Source organism: Oryx dammah, unplaced genomic scaffold (genome assembly GCF_014754425.2).
Source record: "Oryx dammah isolate SB20612 unplaced genomic scaffold, SCBI_Odam_1.1 HiC_scaffold_11, whole genome shotgun sequence".
Taxonomy (NCBI): Eukaryota; Metazoa; Chordata; class Mammalia; order Artiodactyla; family Bovidae; genus Oryx; species Oryx dammah.
Window position 1 is genome coordinate 47,830,564 of NW_024070195.1, and position 13,615 is coordinate 47,844,178.

General features: G+C 39.2%; 1 protein-coding gene across 1 annotated transcript in view; it reads left to right on the top strand.

Annotated features, from left to right (window-relative positions):
- Positions 1–13,615, top strand: part of PRIM2 (DNA primase subunit 2) — a 290,358-nt gene that overhangs the window by 56,813 nt on the left and 219,930 nt on the right. Inside the window, exons 6-7 of the mRNA XM_040249226.1 lie at positions 3,094–3,189; positions 6,011–6,148. Coding sequence (XP_040105160.1) covers positions 3,094–3,189; positions 6,011–6,148 — 234 coding nt within the window. The remainder of the gene's footprint in view (positions 1–3,093; positions 3,190–6,010; positions 6,149–13,615) is intronic.

The following is a 13,615-nucleotide window of genomic DNA, read 5'->3' on the forward strand; positions in this document are numbered from 1 at the left end:
AGTCCTTTTAATGAATATTCAGGACTGATTTCCTTTAGGATGGACTGGTTGGATCTCCTTGCAGTCCAAGGGACTCTCAAGAGTCTTCTCCAACACCACAGTTCAAAAGCATCAATTTTTTGGTGCTCTGCTTTCTTTATAGTTCCAGCTCTCACATCCATACATGACTACTGGAAAAACCATAGCTTTGACTACACGGACCTTTGTTGCTAATGTAATGTCTCTGCTTTTAAAAATGCTGTGTGGGTTGATCATAGCTTTTGTTCCAAGGAACAAGCGTCTTTTAATTTCATGGCTGCAGTCACCATCTGCAGTGATTTTGGAGCCCCCCAAAATAAAGTCTGTCACTGTTTCCATTGTTTCCATCTATTTGCCATGAAGTGATGGGACCAGATGCCATGATCTTAGTTTTTTGATTGTGAGTTTTAAGCCAACATTTTCGCTCTCCTCTTTCACTTTCATCAAGAGACTCTTTAGTTTTTCTCTTTCAGCCATAAGGGTCATATGCTTATCTGAGGTTATTGCTGTTTCTCCCGGTAATCTTGATTCCAGCTTGTGCTTCATTCAGCCCAGCATTTCACATGATGTACTCTCCATGTAAGTTAAATAAGCAGGGTGACAATATACAGCCTTTTCATACTCCTTTCCCAATTTGGAACCAGTCTATTGTTCCATATCTAGTTTTAACTGTTGCTTCTTGACCTGCATACAGATTTCTCAGGAGGCAGGTCAGGTGATCTGGTATTCCCATCTCCTGAAGAATTTTCCAGTTTGTTGTGATCCACACAGTTAAGGGCTTTGATGTAATCAATAAAGCAGAAGTAGATTTTTTTCTGAATCTCTCTTGCTTTTTCAGTGATCTAACGGGTGTTATAAATGATAGTTTTTTAAAAAATCCATTATTAAACTTAGCTGTTGGCAGATAGAAATATAATTAGTTTTTCTGTATATGACATTGTATCTAGAAACCTTGCTTAATTAGGTAAATAGGTCTAATAATTTATTTATGGATTCTTCTGAATTTTCTAAGAATTCTACTCATATAATCTGTAAATAAAGCCAATTTTGTTTTTTGTTTTCCAGCTCTTACAGTTTTCTTTTGGTTGTACCAATCTGTTTTCCATTCATGGAGCCTTGTTTCCTTGTGTGTTTGTTTTCTCTGTGTGCTAGAGATTGTATTTGGAGGAGTGTACTGAGCCTTAGGAGAATTGTGTCTTTGTTTGGAAAGGTTTTTATTTACTTCTTTCATTAGTCTGTGGGTGCAGCTGGTCAGGATACTGTTTATATCCATCCAGAATCTGAGATCCCTGGATGCTGCGCTGAAGATCCCTACAGAGACTGATTAGCTTCTGGTGCCCCCTCCTCATTCCTCCTGGATTTAAGAGAGAAGAGACAGTCTCCTGGTTGTGGTAGAATCGCTTTGAAGTTGCTTCACCAGAATTAGCCAAAATAAAAGCCTCTCTTTCTCTCATAATTTTTTTTTGGCCTCGCTGTGAGGTTTGTGGGATCTCAGTTCCCTGACCAGGGGTTGAACGCGAGGCCGTGGCAGGGAAAGCGCTGCGTCTTTACCACTAGGCCACCCGTCTGATACTCTCTTTTTATCTCTGCCACTTTGTCAAGTCACTTTTTACACTTTCTCATTCATGCAGATATCATTATCCTTGTCTTTTATAATCCTCACACAGTTATTATCTATGTACTTTATGAATCTTTTTGTTTTTGCTCATGAAGTGATGTTTTACTGCTTGCTTTGTTGTAAAATACAGTGTGCTTGGTACAGTCTTTGCAGATGTGTTTGCAGAAATCCTTTGAGGCATGCTGCGGATGTACTTTGCTCACAGAGGATTTGAGCTTCTGTCAGGTGTCTGGGGCCTTTGAATCAGGGATGACCTTAAAACAAGTTCAATGCTTGGGATTTCTCTAATGACCTGCAGCGTGAGAGCAGGAGCATCTCTCATTAATGATATCCCACGTTAAGAGGGCCCAACTCTATGTACTAATCTTCTTTGCCTTAAAGAAGATGCTTTAAAATTTTCTGTCAGTGTATTTTCTTTGATTTCTGTGAGAAGCTGATCTGAATAGGATGATTTGCTTTACTTAAACGTCACATTGTACTGTACTTTAACCAAACACCTGTTCTGGGCATTTAGGCTTTAAAAATTATTATAAATAGCATTGTGATGAAAGAAAATTTCCCAATTTGTGTATTTGTTCTCTTATTAAGATTAATTCTAGAAGTGAAATTGTTAGCGTCAGTGTATTTTAAAGCTTATTTATGTGTATTGTCAAAGTACTGTATGCAAGGATTGTCCCAACCCTGTGGATTTTAATGTTTTCCATTTTAATAGGTAGAAAATAATATCACATTATTATTTTAATTTCCTTTCATTATTTTCAGTTATATGAATCTTGGCTTTGTTTTACTTTTGGATTATTAGTGTTTATGCCCTACTACCTTGGGGTTTATTGAGAGTAACTCAGATGTCACATGATACAAATATTTCCCACAGTTTATCATTTATAATTCATCTTCATTTGTAGATCTTTTCTTTTTCTGTATAGAAGTTTACAATTTTTATCTTGTCATATCCATCAGTATTTTTTTTCAAAGCCATAATTAGTCAGTGATAGTAGACTGTAGTTGTTCTTACAAAAACTAGTGTTTTATTTAAATTTGAAATTGTTTTATGTGGCTAGAAAATTCCACTCTTAGTTCAGATAGGTATTTTAATAAATTAACATAACTCCACATTAAGGTAATGTTCATTTTTTTGTCTGTATTACCTTAATTTTTATTATAATTTCTTTTGTTTCATACTGTAATACTTTCTGTTTCTCTGCTACTGTTCTTTTGGTATGTGTCCTCAGAAATTGGCAGAGTAGGAATTTGAAAGTATATTGAATTTGAGTTTTCGTCCATATTTTGGCTTCATTAATGATTATAAAATCACCTAGTAATTGTATTAGGAATGATTTGAGATATCAGAGTTTCGAGAGTTTTAAAAAAGTATAGAATCTTCGCTAGAACAGGAAGTACTTTATTGAAATTGAATACAGAGTTTTAATTTTTAAATGACATATGTTTCCTTCTAGATAAGTGATGAAGAAAAGGCTCTCCGAGAACAGGATATTGTGGCTTCATCGCCTAGCTTGGGTGGGGCTCTGTCGGGTCTGGAGTCAGTCTATAAGGTAGGTGCACTTTTAGAGCACTTCTGAGGGTCCATGCTGCTTAACTGGTGCATTTGTGAAGCCTCTGGGGCGCAGCCTCGCCCCTCCTGCTTGGAGGTTGTTTTTACCCGCTGCTCTGCTCAAGGCTGTGCTGCAGCAACACCGGACCCTGTCTGGGTGCTGAACTGCTTATGGCCAAGCTCTCCTCCCTGTGTGCAGTCTTGCCTGTCACATGCAGGGTGGTGGCAGGGGATGCGTTTCTCACGGGGCAGCAATGCTAAAGAGCCCCCAGGGTCTCTACCCCTCAGCGGTGTTCTGGACCTGGCAAGAATCATGACGTGTACTGAAGGCTCAGTCTCATGAGAAAATAGCCTGTGCTGGAGCCACCTGTTCAGACTTCCTGCTCTGGTCCTTCCCAGGATTATGGAAATAAACCCTCTTCCTGCCTCCTTGTGTCCTGTGTCACCCCACACGGAGCTGCATCACTGCTGCTTTTTATGGCTGTGGGACTGCCACGTGGGTCCGCCTTGTTGCCTCAACCAAGCGGTGAATGGTTTCAGGGCAGGGACTGTATAGTAGATGTAGAAATGTGTAAACTAATCAGAAACTTTCTGCAGAAACACATGATCTGATTATTGTGTGGTGTCATTGAATACACTGAAGAATTATGGCCATATACATTTAACTCTTCCATAAAACTTGAGCCAGTAGGTTATATGGGGAGTCTTTTCTTTTTTTTTTTTAACCTAATTTTTTACCTCATTTTTAAGAAGTAGAAAGTTATTGAAGAGTAAGGATGACTTTTTTCAACTTACTAATACTGTTATCATAATCTGCTCATCTCTTAAAATTTTATGGTAGTTTATAAGACTTTAAAAAATGTAAGTAGAATAGGAAAACAATAGAATGGGAAAGACTAGAGATCTCTTCAAGAAAATTAAAGATACCAAGGGAATATTTCATGGAAAGATTAGCTCAATAAAGGACAGAAATGATATGGATGTGACAGAAGCAGAAGATATTAAGGAGAGGTGGCAAGAATACACAGAAGAACTGTACCAAAAAGATCTTTAAGCTGGTTTTAGAAAAGGCAGAGGAACCAGAGATTAAATTGCCAACATCTGCTGGATCATCGAAAAAGCAAGAGAGTTCCAGAAAAACATCTATTTCTGCTTTATTGACTATACCAAAGCCCTTGACTGTGTGTATCACAATAAATTGTGGAAAATTCTTCAAGAGATGGGAATACCAGACCACCTGACCTACCTCTTGAGAAACCTGTATGCAGGTCAGGAAGCAACAGTTAGAACCAGACATGGAACAACAGACTGGTTCCAAATAGGAAAAGGAGTACGTCAAGGCTGTATATTGTCACCCTGCTTATTTAACTTATATGCAGAGTACATCATGAGAAACGCTGGCCTTGAAGAAGCACAAGCTGGAATCCAGATTGCCAGAAGAAATATCAATAACCTCAGATATGCAGATGACACCACCCTTATGGCAGAAAGTGAAGAGGAACTAAAGAGCTTCTTGATGAAGGTGAAAGAGGAGAGTGAAAAAGTTGACTTAAAGCTCAACATTCAGAAAACGAAGATCATGGCATCTGGTCACATCACTTCATGGCAAATAGATGGGGAAACAGTGAGAGACTTTATTTTTTAGGCTCCAAAATCACTGTAGATGGTGATTGCAGCCATGAAATTAAAAGATGCTTGCTCCTTGGAAGAAAAGCTATGCCCAACCTAGACAGGATATTAAAAAGCAGAGACATTACTTTGCCAACAAAGGTCTGTCAAGGCTGTGGTTTTTCCAGGGGTCATGTATGAATGTGAGAATTGGACTGTGAAGAAAGCTGAGTGCCGAAGAATTGATGCTTTTGAACTGTGGTGTTGGAGAAGACTCTTGAGAGTCTCCTTGGACTGCAAGGAAATCCAACCAGTCCATCCTAGAGGAGATCAGTCCTGGGTGTTTGTTGGAAGGTCTGATGCTGAAGCTGAAAGTCCAGTACTTTGGCCACCTGATGCGAAGAGCTGACTCATTTGAAAAGACCCTGATGCTGGAAAAGATTAAGGGCAGAATGAGAAGGGGATGACAGAAGATGAGATGGTTGGATGGCATCACCGATTCAATGGACATTAGTTTGGCTGGGCTCTGGGAGTTGGTGATGGACAGGGAGTCCTGGTGTGCTGCGATTCACGGGGTCACAAAGAGTTCGGACACGACTGAGTGACCGAACTGAACTGAACTGAAGTAGAATAGTATTCAGTTAAAAAAAAAAAATGTTTATTGGCAAATACTTATTTTAAAGGCAATGCTGGACATTTATTATTATTTCCTTTTCTTAGTATTGAGATTAACTTTTCTAATATATTCCTGTGGAGAAAGAGTGTGTGGAAACATAGATGAAGAAATTTGGATCCACTTTACTTACTAGCAGTTTTTAGCACTGAGCATACTGTATATACATTGGATTCTACTTGATGCAGAAAATATGTTGTATGAGGGCAGTGTGATGTACTTAGAGGGCCTGAGCTTAGAGTTTGAAATTCTAGTGATTATAATTTGTAAATTGATAAGAATAGAAATAATCCATTCTAACTTGGCTTATTCAGTTTTGAAAGATCTACTCTGAAGCAAAACCTTTTTTGGCCTGCCGCTCCTTCCTAATGCTGTTGTTTACTCACAGGGAGTACAGATTGATCTTGCTTTTTTGTTGTTTGTTTTTGATCTGCTGGCACTGATGACTTTTTCAAAGGAGGCATTTTGTTTAGATTCCTTAGGATGAAGTTTTAGGAGAATTTTGTAATGACTTATTTTCTATGTTCCACTCTGAATTCAGATCCCTTTTGCTGAAGCTTTGGATTTATTCCGAGGAAGGAAAGTCTATTTGGAAAATGGCTTTGCTTATGTACCACACAAGGATATTGTCGCGATCATCCTGAATGAGTTTAGAACCAAGTTGTCTAAGGCTTTGGCTGTAAGTATTTAGTTTCCATATTCACTTCATTTCCATATGTTCATGTTTTCAATTACATACTCTCGATAGATTTGTTCTGTACGTCTTAAGAAGTAATATAATTATTATAATGATATTGAGATTGCTTGTGTTATTTATAGAACTCCTAGGTTTTAATTTTTTTAAGAATTTGTTTTATTGAAGTATAGTTGATTTACAGTGTTATGTTAATTTTGCTCTTCAGCAAAGTGACTCAGTTATGCATATATATATTCTTTGTTACGTTCCTTTCCATTGTAGTTGATCACAGGATATTGACTATAGTTCCCTGTGCTATACAGTAAGACCTAGATATTTATCTATTCTATATGTAATAGTGTGTGTCTGATAATCCCACACTCCCGATCCATCCCTCCTCCTTGGCGATCACAAGTCTATTCTCTATATCTGTGAGTCTCTTTCTGTTTCATTTGTTGTTGTTCAGTTGCTCAGTATTGTCCAACGCTTTGCAACCTGTGGACTGCAGCATGCCAGGCTTCCCTGTCCTTTACTATCTCTTGAACTTTGCTCAAATTAATTTCCATTGAGTTGGTGCTGCCATCCAACCATCTCATTCTCTGCCGTCCCCTTCTCCTCCTGCCCTCAGTCTTTCCCAGCATCAGGGTCTTTTCCAGTGAGTCAGCTCTTCGCATCAGGTGACAAAAATTTTGGAGCTTCAGCATCAGTCCTCCCAATGAATACTCAGGGTTGATTTCCTTTAGGATTGACTGGTTTGATCTCCTTGCAGTCCAAGGGACTCTCAAGAGTCTTCTTTGGCATCACAGTTCAAAAGCATCAGTTCTTCGGTGCTCAGCCTTCTTTATGGTCCAACTCTCAGATGCATACATCCCTACTGGAAAAATCATAGCTATGACTATATGGACTTTTGTTGGCAAACTGATGTCTGCTTTTTAATATGTTGTCTAAGTTTGTCACAGCTTTTCTTGCAAGGAGCAAGCGTCTTTTAATTTCATGGCTGCAGTCACTGTCTGCAGTGATTTTGGAGCCCAAGAAAATAATGTTTGTCACTGTTTCCATTGTTTCTCCATCTGTTTACCATGAAATTGTGGGACTGGATGCCATGATCTTTGTTTTTTGAATGTTGAATTTTAAGGCAGCTTTTTCACTCTCCCTTTTCTCTTTCATCAAGATATTCTATTTATCCTCTTTACTTTCTGCCATAAGGGTGGTGTCATCTGCATATCTGAGGTTATTGATATTTCTCCTGGCAATCTTGATTCCAGCTTGTGATTCATCCAGCCCAGCATTTCACATAATATACTCGGCATAAAAGTTAAATATGCAGAGTGACAATATACAGTCTTGGTGTACTCCTTTCCCAGTTTTGAAACAGTCCATTTTTCCATGTCTGGTTCTGACTGTTGCTTCTGAATACAGATTTTCCAGGAGGCAGCTAAGGTTGTCTGGTAGTCCTAGCTCTTTAAGAATTTTTCAGTTTGTTGTGGTCCATACACTCAGAGGCTTTAGCATAGTCAGTGAGGCAGAAGTAGATGTTTTTCTGGAATTCTCTTGCTTTTTCTATGATTTAACAGAGGTTGGCAATTTGATCTCTTGTTTCTCTGCCTTTTCTAAATCCAGCTTGAACGTCTGGAAGTGCTTGGTTCGCATATTGTTGAAGCCTGGCTTGAAGGATTTTGAGCATTACTTTGCTAGCATGTGGAATGGGTGCAATTGTGGGCTTCCCTGGTGGCTCAGAGGGTAAAGCATCTGTCTACAATGTGGGAGACCTGGGTTCAATCCGTGTTGGGAAGATCCCCTGGAGAAGGAAATGGCAACCCACTCCAGTACTCTTGCCTGGAAAATTCCATGGACAGAGGAGCCTGGTAGGATATAGTCCATGGGGTCTCAAAGAGTTGGACATGACTGAGCGACTTTACTTTCACTTTCACTTGAACATTCTTTGGCTTTGACCTAGATAAGTTCATTTGTGTTATATTTTAGATTCCACATATAAACGATGTCACATGATATTTGTCTTTTTCTTTCTCATCTGTATCAGCCGTCCATGTTGTTTCTCATCTGTAGCAGCCATCCATGTTGTTGCAAGTGGCATTATTTCATATATATGTTTTTAATGACTGAGCGGTATTTCATTGTATATGCATAGCACATTTTCTTTATCCATTCATCTGTCAGTAAACATTGAGGTTGTTTCTATCTCTAAGCTACTGTAAAATAAGTGATGCTATGATTATAGGGGTGCATAGATCTTTTTGAATTAAGATAGATCTTTTTCTGGGTATATACCTAGGAGGGGGTTTGCTGGGTCATAAGGCAATGCTATTTTAAATTTTCTGAGGAAACTCCATGCTGTTTTTCATAGTGGCTGTACCAACTTACATTCCCATGAATGATTCCCTTTTCTCCACACCCTCTTCAGAATTTGTTGTTTTTTTAGACTTTTTAAATGATGGCTGTTCTGACTGATTTGAGGTGATAACCTCACTCTAGTTTTGATTCACATTTCTCTAGTAATTAGTGATGTTGAGCATCTTTTCATGTGCCTCTTGGCTATCTGTATTCTTTGGAGAAATGTCTGTTTGGATAGTCTGCCCATTTTTTGATTGGGTTATTTGTTTTTTTTTTTTTTTTGTTATTGTTATTGAGTGGTATGAGCTGTTTATATGTTGGAAATTAAGTCCTTCTTCATTGCATCATTTGCAAATATTTTCTCCCAGCCAGTCCATTGGTTGCGTTTCTGTTTTGTTTATGGTTTCCTTTACTATGCTAAAGCTTATAAGGGTAATTAGGTCCCATTAGTTTATTTTTAGTTTTATTTCTATGACATTGGGAGACTAACCTAAAAACTGAAAACAGTGGTAACAGTTTATGTCAATGAATGTTTTGCCTGTGTTCCATTCTAAGAGTTTCTTGTTGTCATGTCTTATATTTAAATCTTTGAGTAGATTTTTATTTGTTTCTCAGTTCAGTTCAGTTCAGTTCAGTTCAGTTGCTCAGTTGTGTCTGACTCTTTGCGACCTCATGAGTCGCAGCACGCCAGGCCTCCCTGTCCATCACCAACTCCCGGAGTTCACTCAAACTCATGTCCAACGAGTCAGTGATGCCATCCAGCCATCTCATCCTCTGTCGTCCCCTTCTCCTGCCCGCAGTCCCTTCCAGCATCAGGGTCTTTTCCAGTGAGTCAACTGTTTGCATGAGGTAGCTAAAGTACTGGAGTTTCAGCTTCAGCATCAGTCCTTCCAATGAATATTCAGGACTGATTTCCTTTAGGATAGACTGGTTTGATCTCCTTGCAGCCAAAGGGACTCTCAAGAGTCTTCTCCAACACCATAGTTCAAAAGCATCAATTCTTCAGCACTCAGCTTTCTTCACAGTCCAACTCATGGTTAATTTTGTCATTTTTTCTTTCTTCTGATAATGTTGATGGTGAGCTGACTAATTTTGTGAGCAATCTCTGTTTCTTCAAGATTGTGCCTTTTTTCCCTTGGAGATGGATGTCATGTATGTCCGTTAACAGTTAGTGGTGCCTGTGGTAAATAAAACCCATAGATTTCTGTTCTAAATTGGAATTTTGTGTCAGTAGAGGGCAATATAGAAGAAAGTCTTTATATTTAAGTACTAACAGCAGTGCTAGGTTAACACTACTGGGTGAAATTGTTAAATAAGTACCATAATCAGTGCTTTTTAAGAGACTTGTTAAAAACAGACACTTAAGCGATCATATCTTAAAAATACACACATTTTTCAGTGGTATTGTCTGTTAATTTGAGTCTGGTTTTCTTTTGTACTTTTTTGGGGTATTTTTTGAGTGCTTAATGTCTAGTATATAACTTCAAAGTTAAATGCTGTCACTGTTGTCTCACATGCTAGCAAAGTAATGCTCAAAATTCTCCAAGCCAGGCTTCAACTTCAATTTGACAGTACATGAACTGTCAAATTCCAGATGTTGAAGCTGAATTTAGAAAAAGCAGAGGAACCAGAGATCAAATTGCCAACATTCATTGGATCATTGAAAAAGCAGGAGAGTTCCAGAAAAACATACTTCTGCCTCATTAACTATGCCAAAGCCTTTGACTGTGTGGGTCACAACCAACTGTGGAACATTCTTCAAGAGATGGAAATACCAGACTACCTTCCCTGTCTCCTGAGAAATTGATATGCAGGTCAAGAAGCAACAGAACTGGACTTGGAACAACCAACTGGTTCCAAATTGGGAAAGGAATACATCAAGGCTGTATATTGTGACCCTGCTGATTTAACTTATATGCAGACTACATCATGAGAATTGCTGGGCTGGATGAATCACAAGCTGGAATGAAGATTGCCAGGAGAAATAACAATAAGCTCAGATATGCGGATGACACCACCCTTATGGAAGAAATCGAAGAAGAACTAAAGAGCCTCTTGATGAAAGTGAAAGAAGAGAGTGAAAAAGCTGCCTTAAAACTCAACATTCAAAAAACAAAGATCATGACATCTGGTCCCATCACCTCATGGCGAATAGATGGGGAAACAATGGAAACTGTGACGGGCTTTATTTTCTTGGGCTCCAAAATCACTGCAGGTGATAACTGCAGCCATGAAATTAAAAGATGCTTGCTTCTTGGAAGAAAAACTGTGACCAGCCTAGACCAACATATTAAAAAGCAGAGACATTACTTTACTGACAAAGGTCCGTCTAGTCGAAGCTATGGTTTTTCCAGTGGTGATGTATGGATGTGAGACTTGGACTATAAAGAAACCTGAGCACCAGGGAACTGATGCTGTTGAACTGTCGTGTTGGGGAAGACTCTGGAGAGTCCCTTGGACTGCAAGGAAATTCAACCAGTCCATCCTCAAGGAAATAAGTCCTGAACGTTCATCGGAAGGACTGATGTTAAAGTTGAAACTCCAATACTTTGGTCACCTGATGTGGAGAACTGACTCATTGGAAAAGACTCTGATGCTGGGAAAGATTGAAGGCAGGAGGAGAAGGGGATGACAGGGGATGAGGTGGTTGGATGGCATCACCGACTCTATGGATTTGAGCTTGAACAAGCTCCGGGCGGTGGTGATGGACAGGGCAGCCTGGTGTGTTGCAGTCCATGGGGTCTCAAAGAGTCAGATTCGAGTGAGAGACTGAACTGAACTGAATGTCTAGTACATAGCTTCAAAGTTATATTGTGTCGCTTTTTTTTAAGCTTTACTGATTACAGTATAAGCAAATGCCAACCTTTCCTTTTGAGTTAAAACTTACATTGTTTTCTGGTATAAATAATTTTGTTTCCTGACCCTGGGGTTACCTGCACATATATAGTTTAGCTATATCAGCATTTGGAAACACTAAAATACTAATTTTGTATTAAATGAGGCCATTTATGAAATCACATAGCATATTGGGTGCTCTTCCTCTCCTTACTCCTATGTGTATCTGTGTGTGTGTTTTGTCGTCAGTAAAGTTAGTGTTCTCAAACAGTTTCTGTTTTATAAAATAATTTTATTCATTTGTTTTTGGCTGTGCTGGGTCTTCATTGCTGTGTGGGCTTTTCTCTCGTTGTTGTGCCTGGGCTTCTCATTGCACGGGTGTCTTGTGGAGCACAGGTTCTGGGGTGTGCAGGCTTCAGCTGTTGGCGTGTGGGCTCAGTGGTTGTGGCTCCTGACCACTCAGGCATCAGCTCAGCAGTTGTGGTGGACTGGCTTAGTTGCTCCGGGCCATGTGGGTTCTTCCTGGGTCAGGGATTGAACCTGTGCCTCCTGCATTGGCAGGTAGATTCTTTACCACTAGGGGTCACCAAGGAAGCTCCTTAAGTAGTTTCTTGATGGTTTACTAGCAATTTCTACCGTGACTTACCCTGCATCATCATGTACTTACAGATAAGGGCTGTGCCTTTCACAGCTGAAAGTCTCTCGGGAGACACTGATGTCTGCCTGTTGACTAGCTGCCCCTCTTTTATTACGATTGGTTTTGTTCTTTCTCTCTCACGCGCAACATTTTGGGCAGCGCTTCTTTGTGTGAGGCAGGCGTATAATTTCTAGGACATTGGGCATCTCTAGCTGTCATCCACTAAATGCCAATACTGGCCTTCTAGCCCTATGACAGCCAGAAATACCACCATGAATTTCAGGAAGCTTGTGGTGCCACCTTGAACTGATCACGGCTATTTCCTTCTCGTTTCCAAATTGTGCATGTGAGACAGTGCAGTTCTGACTGAAAATATGAGAAGTTGTTGAGGGGAGCTTTTGAAAAACATTTTCCTTGCTGATAAAAATGGGCTAAAAGACCATGTATATTTGCTGTTCAGTGTATCTTCCCAATAATCTAAAGTACACAGAATGGCATGTGGCAATTTGCAAATTTTATAAATTTTTTCTTTCTGGGTAGAATATGGAGATCTAAATGTACTGAGATTAAAGATAAAACAATGAGTTCTTAAGTTAGTAATTTTTCCAACAAATTTCACTTAAGCTTTGTATTTTCTTGGTAAGAAATATAGCACGTGAACTTTGAATTTGTTTCTCCTGCTTTCCTTCCTGCTCATTCATTCTTCTTCCAACATACTTTTTAAAAAGGCTAATAAATTTTTGGAATTTTGAAACAGTGAGAAACTTACAGAAAAGGTACAGGTAAAGAAACAGTAACTTTTCCCCTAAACATTTGAGAGTAAGTTCTCAGTGTAAGATCTCATTATCCTCCATACTTTAGTATGTAATTTCTACAAATAAGGATGTCTTCCCATATAATCACAAGTTTAGCTGTCAGAACAAAAGCTTAGTGTCCATACATGGCTGTTGTCTCAGACCTCGTTCAGTTTTCACTGCTTGTCCCAGTCATGTCCTTTATTTCAGAAAGGTCTAATGTAAATCACAAGCACTGTTCGCTAAGGTCACATTAATTTCCTTTGGTCTGGAAGGGGTTCTTAATTCCTCCTTTACTTTTGTGACTTCACTGTTTTTGAGCATTACAGGCTAGGTATTTGTAGAATCTTTGTCGATTCAGATTTGTTGTTTCTGCATGTTTAGAGTATAATTATAAATCTTGAGCAGGAATAGCATAGAAGTGATGCTGTGTTCTTTTCACTGAATCCTGGCAGGTGACATATGATTTTGATTCATCCCAGTTCTGATTGTCTTTATCACAATTTATCCCAGCCAGCTGTTGAAAAGCATTTGGGTTTTGTTTTCATTCTTGTGGTTATTAATAATACTGCTACTCTGAACGTCCTACGACATCTTTGACAGACACATTTCTGTTGGTTATATGCTTAGGAGTGAAACTGTAGGGTATAATGTCTGTGTTTTACTTTAGTGAATTCAGGTGTATTTTAATGAATGTGTCCTGATCACCTGTGGGTTGTGGAGAATTCTGGCCTCAGTCTGGGTTTATCTGAGTGGAACAGTGACTAGTTCCTGCAGGCAGTGCTTGGCTTTCTCCTGGTAGGTCAAGGCTGAGTCTGGTTGCGATGCTGTCCAGCGTCTGTCCTTTGTCTC